The sequence below is a fragment of the Bos javanicus genome, chromosome 10 (assembly GCF_032452875.1).
Source record: "Bos javanicus breed banteng chromosome 10, ARS-OSU_banteng_1.0, whole genome shotgun sequence".
Lineage (NCBI taxonomy): Eukaryota > Metazoa > Chordata > Mammalia > Artiodactyla > Bovidae > Bos > Bos javanicus.
Genome location: NC_083877.1, coordinates 39,800,238 through 39,816,008, shown reverse-complemented (window position 1 = coordinate 39,816,008; position 15,771 = coordinate 39,800,238). Strand labels below are relative to the sequence as shown.

Here is a 15,771-nt window from a genome sequence, read left to right as displayed (position 1 = left end):
CCATCTACAGTGTGTAAGGGTTCCTTTTTCTCCAAATGTTGATTGATCCTCATCAACATTTATTTGTGATTTCTTTGATGATAGCCATTCTGACAGGTATGAGGTGGTATCTCATTGTGGTTTTGATTTCCATTTCCCTGACAGGTAGCAATGTTGAGCATCTTTTCATGTGCCTGTTGGCCATCTGTATACCTTCTTGTGAAAAATGTTTATTCAGGTCTTCTGCCAATCTTTTAATTGAGTTGTTTGATTTTTTTTTGTATTGAGTTATGTGAGCTGTTTGTGTATCTTGGATTAACCCTTTATTGGACATAGCATTTGTAAATATTTCTCCCATTCAGTAGGTCTTTTTGTGTTGGTAATAATTTCCTTTACTGGCAAAAGCTTTTAAATTTAATTAGTCCCCATTTAAAACATTTGGCTGCATTTTTAAATTATAGAATGTACAATGTATTCTAACCAGTGTGAGTAGATATGAACAAAATTTGAAAGAAGGAATCTAAATCTTACTGATAGCTTCTCTCTTATAAATGTCCCACGTTAAGAATTTGGCTGTGTACGTGACAGCAAAAGAGACACTGATGTATAGAACAGTCTTATGGACTCTGTGGGAGAGGGAGAGGGTGGGAAGATTTGGGAGAATGGCATTGAAACATGTAAAATATCATGTATGAAACGAGATGCCAGTCCAGGTTTGATGCACGATACTGGATGCTTGGGGCTAGTGCACTGGGACGACCCAGAGGGATGGTATGGGGAGGGAGGAGGAAGGAGGGCTCAGGATGGGGAACACAACCTGTGATGGATTCATTTTGATATTTGGCAAAACTAATACAATTATGTAAAGTTTAAAAATAAAATAAAATTAAAAAAAATAATTTGGCTATAAATACTCATTGTGTCTGTTTTGTTTTATAAATTATATAAAATTAGTCATTGTTCAAAAATCACTATGCAGAAAAACATATGAAGTATTTCCTGTTTTCAGTATTTGTACAGAATTTTAGATAAATTTCTCATTTATCTAAAAGATGGTGCTTTTGTATTTGTATCTGCACAGTGTACTACAAACTATTGACATAAAAGCTTTGTTTATAATAAAGTGCCTTGTTCTTGATTATTGATATATCTAACAATGATTTAATTAGTTTTTTATAACTTCAAAGCAACTTAATTTTATTCAAGTTAGTCTGTCAGCATTATCTATTGTTATGTACATCCATCCTGTAGTTATAATAGTAACATACATTTTTACCCATAAAATGAAAAAGTAATATACTTGATTAGCTTTAGTGCCTATGAGTTTATTGTATGGTTATTTTCCTTAAGAAAACACATCTGGATTTCTTTTGCATACGATTTCTGGAACTTCCCAGAGGGAAAGGCAGCATCCAATACAGTATTTAGTGTGTCTTTGCCATCTGGGTCTTCACATTCATTTGGTTTAATTCAAAGATTAAAGACAGAAAAATTGGACCAAATGGTGGAATAAACCCCTGTGGAAAACAGGCTTCTGCTGTGATTATTCTTGAGATTAATTGATTCTTTAACTTGTAACTACACCCATGACTTCAGTTGTAGTTAATAACTGATTAACCATAAGCACATAGATTAATTGTGCCAGTGCATACTGGGAGATGAGAGTTAACTCCTCATGCCACTATGGTACCCCAGTTTAAGTGGAGAATAGACTAAACAAATGCTTCCACAACTTAGTTAACTTTATCTCAAACAAGGATAACTAATGTATATAAGAGCTAATTTTGGATTTTTAAGGTAAACTATCTTGCATATATGTAAAGAGAGGGAAGGATTAGAAATAATTCCAAATTTTCTAGCATAAAAGACTGAAAGTTTGAATGAAGACATCTAAAAACAGACATACTACTGATAAAGGAAATCTTAAATAATGTTGAGTTGTAAAAATTCATATCATAATTATACCATAGAAATGACCATTATTTATTTAGGCAGCTAATTCAAGCCTAGAACTCCCCATCATTTTATTTTTCCTTGTAAACTACTGACTCTTCCCCACTTGTGTTTAAATATATGTCTCTCAACTTATAAGAAAACAAAACAGTGAAAACAAAGCAGGACTTGTGATTGCATGTTGTGTTCTAACTACTTCCCAAACTCTTTCTTGTCATAGCCAAGTTACCTGAAATAATTATATACATTAGTTATTTCGTGTTTTTATCTGTCTTTCAAAGGGCTTCTGTGGTGGCTCAGATGGTAAAGAATCGACCTGCAATGTGGGAGGCCTGGATTCAATCCCTAGGTTGGGAAGATGCCCTGGAGAAGGGAATGGCTACCCACTCTAGTATTCTGGCTTGGAGAATTCCATGGACAGAGGAGCCTGGTGGGCTACAGTCCATGGGGTTGCAAAGAGTCGAACATGACTGAGCGACTTTCACTTTCAAAGATACAGAAAAATGACTACTGGTCCCACAACTCCACTGGCACAGCTCTGATGAAGCTCACCAGTAGTATATCTCTTGCCAATTTTAAAATCCCTTTCCAGTTCTGTTCTCACCTTGATTTTGTTTCACCATTTATCCTGTTCTCCAATCCCTGTAAGGGCATTTTAAAATTTGAAAATTGAAACTACATTCTGTACAATTGTCTTTTAAATGAAGAGATAAAAGTATTTCTTTTTCAGTGTTAAAAAAAAAAAAAATACTTTTAAAGTCTATTTTCTATCCCAGTGATTTGTTTTGTCTCCAGCTCTCTCATCACTTTTTTTCCTCTGTCTTTTTCATATATCTCCCTTATTTTATTTATTTATGTTTGGCTCCACTAGTTGTGGACCCGGAGAAGGCGATGGCACCCCACTCCAGTACTCTTGCCTGGAAAATCCCATGGACGGAGGAGCCTGGTAGGCTGCAGTCCATGGGGTCTCTAAGAGTCGGACGTGACTGAGGGACTTCACTTTCACTTTTCACTTTCATGCATTGGAGAAGGAAATGGCAACCCACTCCAGTGTTCTTGCCTGGAGAATCCCAGGGACGGGGGAGCCTGGTGGGCTGCCGTCTATGGGGTCACACAGAGTTGGACACGACTGAAGCGACTTAGCGGCAGCAGTTGTGGACCAGAGACCAGAGCTCTCTTCTTTGTCCTTTCCTCTTTTCATTCTGCACACTTCTTGAGTTGTTTCATTGCCACACACAGAATATTGGTGTCTCCTGTTCAACATCTGTAGCTCACACTTCTCATTCTGGTTCTATTTTAAAACATTATGATTAAGAGAGTGATAGGTACTTGACATTGAGCATGATCTAAACAGAAATAGCTCCTTTCTCTAATCACGTCTTCCTTCACTCCATCCTCTGGCCAGATATAGGTCTATCATTATGTTTCCTATTTCAGTTAATGCACTGTCTGCTGCCAAGCCAGGTCCTTCCTAAATTCTCACCTTTTCTTTAGCCATATATCCTACCAGTTACCCAGTACAGTTCATGTAAGCTTCTAAGCTTAAGAAAGGTAATTTTCATCATCATTATATATATATATATATATATATACACACACACTGACAAATTAAAGCCATATATATACATATATATGTGTGTGTATTAGTTCATGTAACTAATATATTCATGTAAGTCATATATATGTAACTTACATGTAAGTTCATGTAAGCTTAGAAGCTTACATGAACTGCACTGGGTAACTGGTAAGATATATATATATATGGCTTTAATTTGTCAGTTGCTGGCATATTTAATCAATCAAAGAAAAAATTTCCAGAAAATTATTTCAATTAGAAAGGGATAGGTAGCATTTGTTAGAAAGAAAAATGAATTTTCCTTAGGCTTCTCATTATAGTACATATGTATAGCATTGTTGAAAATTGACATTGAGCATATAGTTAAAGATTTATCTTCATGTTAATTTATTAGATCATTATTGAGTACTTTTATCCCTATGTCAGTTCTAGGAATAAAACAAGACTAAGATATAGATACTATGCACATTGGGCTATGTTTTATAGAAAACTATATTAGGTTTGTTATTTAAAAATATATAAAATATTCATGATTCAAATATTGCATTCAGTGGTTTATTTGATAAATATGAAGAGTTTGACCTCCATTAAATTATATAAAATCAATCTCTTGGTTTCAAAAAGCACTTTGCATTTGTTGATGAATATCATCTCTAGATTTTTGAATTTTACCTACTTAGCTTATAAAACTGAAAGAAATTTAAAGAGAAGAAATACTTTTACAAGTGGTTGACCAGTTTTCCCAGCACCACTTGTTAATGAGATTGTCTTTAATCCATTGTATATTCTTGCCTCCTTTGTCAAAGATAAGGTGTCCATAGGTGCGTGGATTTATCTCTGGGCTTTCTATTTTGTTCCATTGATCTATATTTCTGTCTTTGTGCCAGTACCATACTGTCTTGATGACTGTGGCTTTGTAGTAGAGCCTGAAGTCAGGCAGGTTGATTCCTCCAGTTCCATTCTTCTTTCTCAAGATAGCTTTGGCTATTCGAGGTTTTTTGTATTTCCATACAAATTGTGAAATTATTTGTTCTAGCTCTGTGAAGAATACCGTTGGTAGCTTGATAGGGATTGCACTGAATCTATAAATTGCTTTGGGTAGTATACTCATTTTCACTGTATTGATTCTTCCAATCCATGAACATGGTATATTTCTCCATCTATTAGTGTCCTTTTTGATTTCTTTCACCAGTGTTTTATAGTTTTCTATATATAGGTCTTTAGTTTCTTTAGGTAGATATATCCCTAAGTATTTTATTCTTTTCATTGCAATGGTGAATGGAATTGTTTCCTTAATTTTTTTTCTATTTGCTCATTATTAGTGTATAGGAATGCAAGGGATTTCTGTGTGTTGATTTTATATCCTGCAACTTTACTACATTCATTGATTAGTTCTAGTAATTTTCTGGTGGAGTCTTTAGGGTTTTCTATGTACAGGATCATGTCATCTGCAAACAGTGAGAGTTTTACTTCTTCTTTTCCAATTTGGATTCCTTTTATTTCTTTTTCTGCTCTGATTGCTGTGGCCAAAACTTCCAAAACTATGTTGAATAGTAATGGTGAAAGTGGGCACCCTTGTCTTGTTCCTGACTTTAGAGGAAATGCTTTCAAGTTTTCACCAAGAGCACTTTCTAATACCATACACAAAAATAAACTCAAAATGGATTAAAGATCTAAACGAAAGACCAGAAACTATAAAACGCCTAGAGGAGAACATAGGCAAAACACTCTCCGACATACATCACAGCAGGATCCTCTATGACCCACCTCCCAGAATATTGGAAACAAAAGCAAAAATAAACAAATGGGACCTAATTAAACTTAAAAGCTTCTGCACAACAAAGGAAACTATAAGCAAGGTTTATAAATTAAAAGATAGCCTTCAGAATGGGAGAAAATAATAGCAAATGAAGCAACAGACAAACAACTAATCTCAAAAATATACAAGCAACTCCTACAGCTCAACTCCAGAAAAAGAAATGACCCAATCAAAAAATGGGCCAAAGAACTAAATAGACATTTCTCCAAAGAAGACATACAGATGGCTAACAAACACATGAAAAGATGCTCAATATCACTCATTATCAGAGAAATGCAAATCAAAACCACTATGAGGTACCATTTCACACCAGTCAGAATGGCTGTGATCCAAAAGTCTACAAGCAATAAATGCTGGAGAGGGTTTGGAGAAAAGGAAACCCTCTTACACCGTTGGTGGGAATGCAAACTAGTACAGCCACTATGGAGAACAGTGTGGAATTCCTTAAAAAACTGGAAATAGAACTGCCTTATGATCCAGCAATCCCACTGCTGGGCATACACACTGAGGAAACCAGAACTGAAAGAGACACATGTACCCCAATGTTCATAGCAGCACAGTTTATAATAGCCAGGACATGGAAGCAACCTAGATGTCCATCAGCAGATGAATGGATAAGAAAGCAGTGGTACATATACACAATGGAGTATTACTCAGCCATTAAAAAGAATACATTTGAATCAGTTCTAATGAGGTGGATGAAACTGGAGCCTATTATACAGAGTGAAGTAAGCCAGAAAGAAAAACACCAATACAGTATACTAATGCATATATATGGAATTTAGAAAGATGGTAACAATAACCCTATATATGAGACAATAAAAGAGATACTGATGTATAGAACAGTCTTTTGGACTCTGTGGGAGAGGGAGAGGGTGGGATGATTTGGGAGAATGGCATTGAAACATGTATAATATCATATATGAAATGAGTCGCCTGTCCAGGTTCAATGCACGATACTGGATGCTTGGGGCTGGTGCACTGGGACGACCCAGAGGGATGATATGGGGAGGGAGGACAGAGGAGGGTTCAGGAATGGGAACACATGTATACCTGTGGCAGATTCATTTTTATATATGGCAAAACCAATACAATATTGTAAAGTTAAATAAAACAAAATTTAAAAAAAAGTAAAGAGAAGAAATAAATGCCAGTAAAATATCATCATTAATGTAAGATAGCCCAACGTGGTTTGGTAAGAGTATCTAAGCCACTAGTTTGAAAATTGATGATGAGTAAATGTAGAAAGTTATCTACTGTGAAACAGTATAGCCGGTACTCTGTATATCCTGGGAGTGTTGGAAGATAGTGACTCTCAAGTGAATCCCTCTCATGAAACTACATCAGCTGCCTAACCCACCTTCTAGCCTCATCCCTACCAGGCCTAATCTAGTGACTGATCGTTATCCTTTGTAGGACAACTCTGAAAGAGATCTCAATTCTGGAGCTCCTCTGGATCATATGGAGACTTTGTAGTGATGTATCACAGTTTAACTCCCCTCACTACCTAATGCTATCTTCCCCCCTTTTTTTCTTTTCTGCACATAATCACAAAAATTGATCCTGAGAACACTACCCTGTAAATTTCCTGAAAGCATATCTTCATCAGAGAATCATATTTTCAAGGAATAATTCTAGATGGTCTGAGGAAGTAGAGTCTAAAACCGGATGTTAGATCACTCATCAGCTCACTAACCAGCTGGCAGTGAGGATCCCACTGCTGGTGGTAGGTAGACCGTGGATAGCCTTTGAATGCTATAGAAGTGAGATTGTTAAAACCTTCACAGATGGTGAACAAGGATGTGTACCAATGGAAGGTAATGCTCTGTGAATTCAATATCTTTGGCTTTTGAGGAATTCAATGGAAAGTAATAAGTACAATATAATCCATTTCTGCTAAGTTCTATTTATACAGTGAAGAGAAAGAATAAAAGACTGAGTGTGATTAATCATGAGTTGAAGGTGATATGTGAGGATAAGAAAGTCTCTTTATAGAATATAAAGAAAGTCTTATCTTCTTTAGCCAGAGGTTATAAAAGCTGATAATAAGGCTTAGAACTTATTTAAAAGTATAGCAGAGTTCCAGAGAAGTGTGAATCCTCAGCCTCAGCAAATTGGCCAAGCCAGGATCTGAACCCCAGCTGGAAATAAGTAGAACCCTGACTTGGAGAGGTGGGCTGTATCTGAGTTTATGGTCTCAAAAAATGTTGAAAACCTAGATTTTCTTAAACATTGTGGACCTACATAAGTGTACCATTTCTTCCAATTGGAGGGTATGACTTCCATCCCGCTTAAAGATGTTGCAGAATCTTCTTCCTTTTGTGGTAATATATACCCTTGTTAGGGTATATCCTCACCTTCATTTCTTACCAGCAAATTAGCATGTAGGGTCAACAGATGACATGATCTGGCGTGGAAATGCTTGGTTTCTAAAGGAGAGGAAGAGCCTATGCTATCCTTCAAATGAGCTGCAGACCCTATCCAATATTTGCTAGTAAGAATCAAGAGAGTACACAGGGAATAGGATCCTGAGGCTGCTCTACCAAGTGGGGCTGACAGTAAGACAGACTAAGATTAGAGATGGATAATAAGATCAAATGGAGAGAAAGAATAAGAGCTTACTAATGTGGGAGTATTCTCCCATGATATAAGTTGAAGACCCTAGCCAGGATAGCAGGAGATAGTTGCTGATGTTAGGATGGTGTTTGGAAGCTTGAGGAAAGCAGTGAGCCCACAAAAAGAAGTATATGTGCCACAAACACTGTGTATATAGAATAAAATGAGATCAAAAGACCCATATGTAAGCATGCTAGAGTGAATTTACTAGTTAGAGCCTAACAATGTCATCAACTCAGTATATTTTATGTAAAGGCTCAAAAGACACCACATTTATTATATCAATAGGAATGTGCTGATGACTGAGATGCAGGCATCATTGAGACTTAGGGGTGACTGTTCTTTGCAGACAAATGTTCATAGTAGGAGATGCTATTACAGAATTGGTCTTCCTGATACCAATGGGATGCTGGAATTACAGAATAATAGTGGGGAGGTGACAGTTCAAATGCATCCAGTGCACTAGACTCACAGAGAGCTGTGTGTGTGTGTGTGTGTGTGTGCATGTGCATGTGCCCAGTTGCTTAATTGTGTTCAACTCTTTGCATCCCCTCCATTGAACTTCCCAGGCAAGAATACTGGAGCCGGTTGCCATATCCTACTCCAGGGGATCTTCCTGACCCAGGGATCTAACTTGCATCTCTTAGTCTCCTGCATTGACAGGTGGATTCTCTACCACTAGCACATGTAGGGAGCCCACAGAGAGCTCTAGAGATGGTCGATAGAACATAGCATCCCTTGGGGCAAAATAAGTGGATAGTCAACAAGGGTATTGCCCCATATACACAGTTAAAACAGATGGATAATCAGGAGGCTGAATATGGTGATCTAATAAAAAGTCAAGACTCCTTATTCAATTGTTGAACATGGTAATTTTCAGACCAGTGTCCTGAAATACCAGTCATGCATTGGGTTTTGTCATATCTACCAAGCACTCAGTCATAAAATAGGGCAGGTTCTCAGTAGTCCATCATTATATGGAAGTGGTACATCTAAGATGAGGCATGACCAGGGCCAGAGTGCCCAGGAGCGCTGTACAAGCAAGTGCCCAGACCCCCATGACAGCTATCAGTGTTTTTCCAGTTTCTCTCTCTAAAATCATAATGACCATTATAGAGGGTCTCTTTTGTGGTAATAGTAGGGCAAAAAGGCTAAGCTTATTTCATAATGAGTCAGCTCAGTACACATATGCAGGCTGGAAATTGGATTGTTATTTCAGGAGAACTCCACTCTGTGGTGTCCTTGATAGACAGGTAATAACAGAAAATTATCTCAGTGGATAGAACTTTGACTTGGGCAGTGTACCTGGTCAGTCGTTTTGAGTGAACAGGGGAGATATGTTCAAGCATTCGGATGGACCTGTGGGTGTGCCATGAAGTATTGAACATTTGTATTGCATGCTAATGAGCACCAAAAATTATCTACCATAGAAGCAGCACAAAATAATGAAGTTGACAGTAATGCAGACAGTTGATACCAACCAGTTTCTGTCATTGGCTGCCCATAGTTGGGACAACAGACGCATGAAAAGAATAGCTATAATGATAGGGAGATAGGCTATGTGTAAGTTTTAAATTTTGGTTATTCATGAAGTTTGGCCTGTCTAATGTCACTGTTGCTGCTGCTAAGTCACGTCAGTCGTGTCCAACTCTGTGTGACCCCATAGACGGCAGCCCACCAGGCTCCCGTCCCTGGGATTCTCTAGGCAAGAACACTGGAGTGGGTTGCCATTTTCTTCTCCAGTGCATAAAAGTGAAAAGTGAAAGTGAAGTCACTCAGTTGTGTCCAACTCTTTGCGACCCCATGGACTATAGCCTACCAGGCTCCTCCATCCATGGGATTTCCCAGGCAAGAGTACTGGAATGGGTTGCCATTGCTTTCTCCTCTAATGTCACTACTGAATATATAATCTGACAACAATAGACACCACTTCTTCATGATAAAACATTATCCATCAAGAATGCCAACCAGTAGATTATATTAGAATGTTTTTTTTTTAACCCTGAAAATAACAGTGTATCATTTTGATTGAATTTGATGCATACTCTGAGTATGAACTTTTCTGCTGACCTTAGCCAGCATCAGTCCTATCAAAAGCCTTTTAGAATGTTTTACTCTTAATACATGATCCTACCTAAACACCCATGGGACCAGAAGCAAATTTTATAGCAGTTAAGATGTAGCAGTGGGAACATTGCTATGGGAATCTCTAGTCATATCATATTCAATACCACCTAAAAAATTTACTTACTAAAGTGATAGAATAGTCTTTGCAGGAGGCATCTAAGTCTTGGAGAGATAATATCCAGTAAGGAATGGGTGCCATCTTCCGAGATGCAGTATACATCCTAAATCAATGACCGTCATTATATGATGCTTTTATTTCCATTTCCTTCTTTCTTTTTTGCGGGGTGGGGGGTATTGGTGGAATACATAGGTTCCAGAATTAAGTAGGGACCCTACTTACTACCATCATGTTCAGTGATCCTCTTGGGGAATCTATGTTTCCCTCCCCACAATGCTGTTCTGACAGTTTAGATGCTCTAGTTCTCAGAAAGGGAAAAAGCTTTTCTTAAATGACACTGCAAGAGTCCCATTAATTTTCAAGAGTTGGCCGCTGTTACTTTAGGCTTCCTGTGTCAGGAAATAGCAGATGCGAGGAATCACCATCCTGGAAGGAGTAACTGGCCCATATGGTCAGCTTAAAGGTAAGATTGTTGTTACACAAGAAGGCAGTAAGAATATATTCCTTCCCCAGTTGATCCACTGAGCCATTTCTGGCTATTCTGTTGCCCAGTTTTGGTGGTAAACAGACAAACGCATCACTAATAGCTTGAGAAGAGCATGCTTACCAGGAGCTCAACATCCCCAGTGACAAAGATCTGGTAGTCTCACTAGGTAAACTACTTATATCAAAGGATGTACCAGCCCAGGATGAGAGCAATCTAGAATGGTAATAGTAGAAGGAGATGATGATTATCATCCCAAGATTCCCCGGGAAAGGTGACTATCGAGAATCCTGGAATAGCTTTTCTCAGATACAGTGACTTTTCGTATCTGGCAGGTAGATCTGAGTGGATGCTGAAGTGCACTCCCAGATCCTTTCCTCAGGGCTGAAGCACTTATTCTGAAAGCCACTAAAACTTTTAACATTGATGGCTGTCAGCTAACGCCTTCTCTAGAAATCATCCCAAGCCAGACAGAACTGCCCCTTCCAAAGTTGAGAACAGGACACTTGCCAGGACTGGTTGATGAGGAAAAGGGTTGACGTATAAAGATTTAGCTTCCTTGTCTTAAGGCAGTACAGCCCCTCCAGTTTGGGAGGACCTCAGGGCTCCAGATCTTCTCTAGAGCTACTGTGAAACTTAGATGCAACTGCTGTATTATTCCATTGTCCTTCTTAACCAGTCTACTTCCTTCATTCCCTCATGAGTGCTGAAGATAATTTCCACTTTCTGAACACATATCTCTGTCTTAGAGTTTCTCTTCCAAGAAACCTGACCTAAAGCAAATACACACCTTCAGTCTATATTCAGTAATATAAAGAATAGATATTAAACATATTTTTAAAGGATATATATTTCTATGTCACTTAAACTATCATATATGTATATATGTATGTGTGCATAAATGTATAATCTTACTTAAAATATTTTTTTAGCCATGCCATTATTTGACTTGTCTAACAGAAATCTTGTTTTTGGCCTATTTGGTTTTATTTGTTTACTACTTTCACTATTACATCTTTTTAGATTTTTAAAATAGTAATAAAAATAACAGACAGAAATGTTGTATACTGTACAGGAAGGTAACCCTGAGTGGTGTATTTGTTTTTAAGTGTAAAAAAAAATCATCCTGGAGTTTTCTGAAAAAGAAATTCCTAAACATGGGTGAATCTAACAGGTAATTCTGCAATACAATGTTTTGTAAACCATTGTCATAGGATTGGATTCTCACCTGAAACTCATCCAAGTCAGGGAAGAGCATGTTTAAAGGATTGTTCAGTTTGGGTCTATTCTGACTGCAATTATGGACACCACTACCTAATGTGAAAAGAGCTAGGGATGCATCAATGAATGGAAGTTGAAAAGTACAATACTGTTAACTATTTAGAACCCAAAGAGTGTTACCATTGTTACCCTGTTTCTCATTCAAATATGTTTTGTTCCAGAACTTTCCAGCTTCAGATTTTTTTTAACAATATAACAAAGTTCATATCTCTGAAAAGAAACTGTAACTATTAGAAATTATGTTTTGAACAAGAGAAAATAAGTTGCTTACAACAGACTCACAGTACTTTTTTTCAAGCCACTGAGATGAAATTCAGCTCATCAGTCTCCTGTAGGATTTGATTTATATGTTAAAAGCCTAATCATCAAATAAGAGACCATTTGATGGAATTTAAAGACCTTTAAACATTTCATGGTAATGATGCTGGGATCCTTGAATACTGCAGCTTATTAAAACCAGGCATATATTCCTGTACAGCTAATAGAATGAATATAAACTGAAAGTTCCTACAGCTTTTCCAAAAAACCAGCAGTTGTTCTCTAAATTTTCACTACTAAAATTAGAGGCCATTGAGGTAGCTGTGAAAAGATTCTAATGTTGGATAAAAAATAAGAATATTGCAAAACTGGATATCTAAGTAGGGCTGTCAAGCAATTCATATTGGAAAAAAGCTTTTTAAAAACTGGGTAAATTAGGAATTTTGTTCTTTACTTTGATTCCTTAAGGAAGCACTTAGTTTTACATTTTAGTTGCCTTTTTATTATTTTAACACATAAGTATAAACTTTTTGTGTGTGTTTATTTTAGTTGAAGTATATTTGACATATAGCATTATATTATTTCCAAGTATACAATATAATGATTCCAATTTGCATACATTGTAAAATGATTGCCACAATAATTCTAGGTACCGTCTGTCACCATACAAAGTTACAAATTTGTTTTCCTTGTAATAAGAACTTTTAAGATTTATGCTCTTAGAAAGTTTCAGACACACAGTACAATTGTTTTAAAGCTAACACATTCCTTGATTTCTTTTTCTCTTAAGAACCTGGGATATGCTGTATCAGAGGTTGGTAATCCGTGCAGAGTGTGGCCCATGAGCCAAATCTAGCTGTGGCACATGCATTTGTAAATGAAGTTTTATGGAACTCAGCAGCCTTCATCTTTCATTCATTTACCTGTTGTCTTTGGATGCTTTCCCATTATAATGATAGAGTTTATCACAGTTGAGATAAAGACTGTGTGAACCACAAAGCACAAGATATTCATAAATTGTTTCCAGAAAATATAGGTTAAACCCTGTCGTGGATACTGGAGAAGGAAATGGCAACCCACTCCAGTATTCTTGCCTGGAAAATCCCATGGACAGAGGAGCCTGGCAGGCCCTGGTCCATAGGGTCGCAGAGAGTCAGACACGACTGAAGTGACTAAGCACACACGTCATGGATACCCCTTTTTTAAATTAATTTTTATTGGAGTATAGTTCCTTTACAATATTGTGTTAGTTTCTGCTGTATAATAAAGTAAATCACACATATATCCCCTCATTTTTAGATTCCCTTCTCACAGAGCATCTAATAGAGTTCCCTGTGCTAAACAGTAGGTACTCATTAGTTATTTTATACCTACTAATGCATATGTGTCAATTCCAGTCTCCCAGTTCATCCCACTCCCTCTTCCCCTTTTGGTGTCTGTGCATTTGTTCTCTCCATCTGTGTTTTTATTTCTGCTTTGCAAATAGTTTATCTGTATCATTTTTTTAGACTACACATATAAGTGATATTACATGATATTTGTTTTTTTTCTTTCTGACTTACTTCACAGAGTATGACATTCTCTGGGTACATCTATGTTGCTGTGAGTGGTATTATTTAATTCTTTCTAATGACTGAGTAATATTCCATTGTATATATGTACCACATCTTCTTTATCCATTCCTCTGTTGATAGACATTTAGGTTGCCTCCATGTCCTGGCTATTGTAAATAGATCTGCAATGAACATTGGAGTGCATGTCTTTAATATCTTTTTGAATTATGGTTTTCTCTAGGTATATCTCCAGGAATGGGTCATCTCGTAGTTCTATTTTTGTTTTTTTGAGGAACCTCTATACATTTCTCCACAGTGAGTGTATCAATTTACATTCCCACCAAAAGTGTAGAAGGGTTCTTTTTTCTCCACACCCTCTCCAGAATTTATTGTTTGTAGATATTTTGATGATAGCCATTCTCAACGATGTGAGGTGATACTTTATTGTAGTTTTGATTTGTATTTCTCTAATAATTAGAGACGCTGAGAATCTTTTTGTGTGTTTGTTGGCCATCTAGATGTCTTCTTTGTAGAAGTGTCTATTTTTTGGTAGATCTTCCCCTTATTTTTTGACTGAGTTGTTTATTTTTTTGATACTGAGCTGCATGAGCAGTTTTTGTATTTTGGAGATTAATCCTTTGTTGGTTGTTTTGTTTGCAAATATTTTCTCTAATCTGAGGGTTTTCTTTTTGTTTTGCCTATTATTTCCTTTGCTGTGGAAAAGCTTTTAAGTTTAATTGCATCCCATTTGTTTACTTTTGTTTTTATTTTCCAGGAGGTGGCTCAAATTTACATCAAGAGTGTTCTGCCTCTGTTTTCCTCTAAGAGTTTTATAGGGTCTAGCCTTACATTTAGATCTTTAATCCATTTTGAGTTTATTTTTGTTTATGATATTAGGGAGTATTCTAATTTCATTCTTTTATTTATAGCTATCCAGTTTTTCCAGCATCATTTATTGAAGAGAGTGTGTTTTATCTATTGTATATTCTTGCCTCTTGTTGTCATAGATTAGGTTACCATAAGTGTGTGGGGTTATCCTTGGGCTTTTTATCTTGTTCCATTGATCTGTATTTCTGTTTTTATGTCAATACCATACTGTCTTGATTTCTGTAGCTTTGTAGTATAGTCTGAAATCAAGGAGTCTAATTCCTGTGTATCCCTTCTTTAGGATGTATGTAAAACAGCAAAATTTTAGTTTCAATATTCAGTAATAGAAATATTAATGTATTTTAATAGTACCTTCTGCTAGTACATTTTAAATCAGCCAAAGTGGAATATAAAATCTGAGATGAAGGAAAATTTAAACTGGCACAAGGTCATATTTTCTTATTACAAAGGTTATAATAATTTATAAACATATATTATTTTATTTTTAAAATATATTTTATGAATTGGAAAAGGAAGTATGGTAAAGTTAAGAGTCAACTGAGATGCTTGGTTGACTATTATAGTCATAGTTGACTATGACTATAATTCATTGGCTAACCTGAATTTTCTGATCTCTCTCTTGGAACTCTGTTTTATGTGGCTGTTGACAATGTATTAGAAATATGTAGTCATTTGTACTATTTCAGCAAATAGAGATCTTAAGAAGCAACTATTATTTGTCTTTACCTTCTATCATTGGAAATTTCTCTGCAAATGACTTCAATGAACTCAATAAAAAAGAGTCTAGTTAAAAGTAATACATTCAATTAAGAAAATTAATCTTTGGTTAAGTTTTATATGTTCAGTACTTTAAAGCCATATAACTCATAACACTATTTTTATGTTTTCTAGATTTGGATGATCCAGTAGTAACTGTTCATCAAAGTATAGGTGAAGCTAAAGAACAGTTTTATTATGAGAGAACAGTGTTCCTCCGGTGTGTTGCCAATTCCAATCCACCTGTGCGGTACAGCTGGAGACGTGGCCAGGAGGTATTGCTACAAGGATCTGATAAAGGCGTTGAGATTTATGAACCCTTCTTTACCCAGGTAGGAACTGATGTAATAGTATTTCCACCCC

The 15,771-nt window shown here is 36.5% G+C and overlaps 1 protein-coding gene across 1 annotated transcript in view; it reads left to right on the top strand.

Annotated features, from left to right (window-relative positions):
* MDGA2 (MAM domain containing glycosylphosphatidylinositol anchor 2) overlaps nucleotides 1-15,771 on the top strand; it is a 913,329-nt gene that overhangs the window by 533,964 nt on the left and 363,594 nt on the right. The window contains exon 4 of the mRNA XM_061430940.1: nucleotides 15,544-15,740. Within this exon, the coding sequence (XP_061286924.1) occupies nucleotides 15,544-15,740 (197 nt within the window). The remainder of the gene's footprint in view (nucleotides 1-15,543; nucleotides 15,741-15,771) is intronic.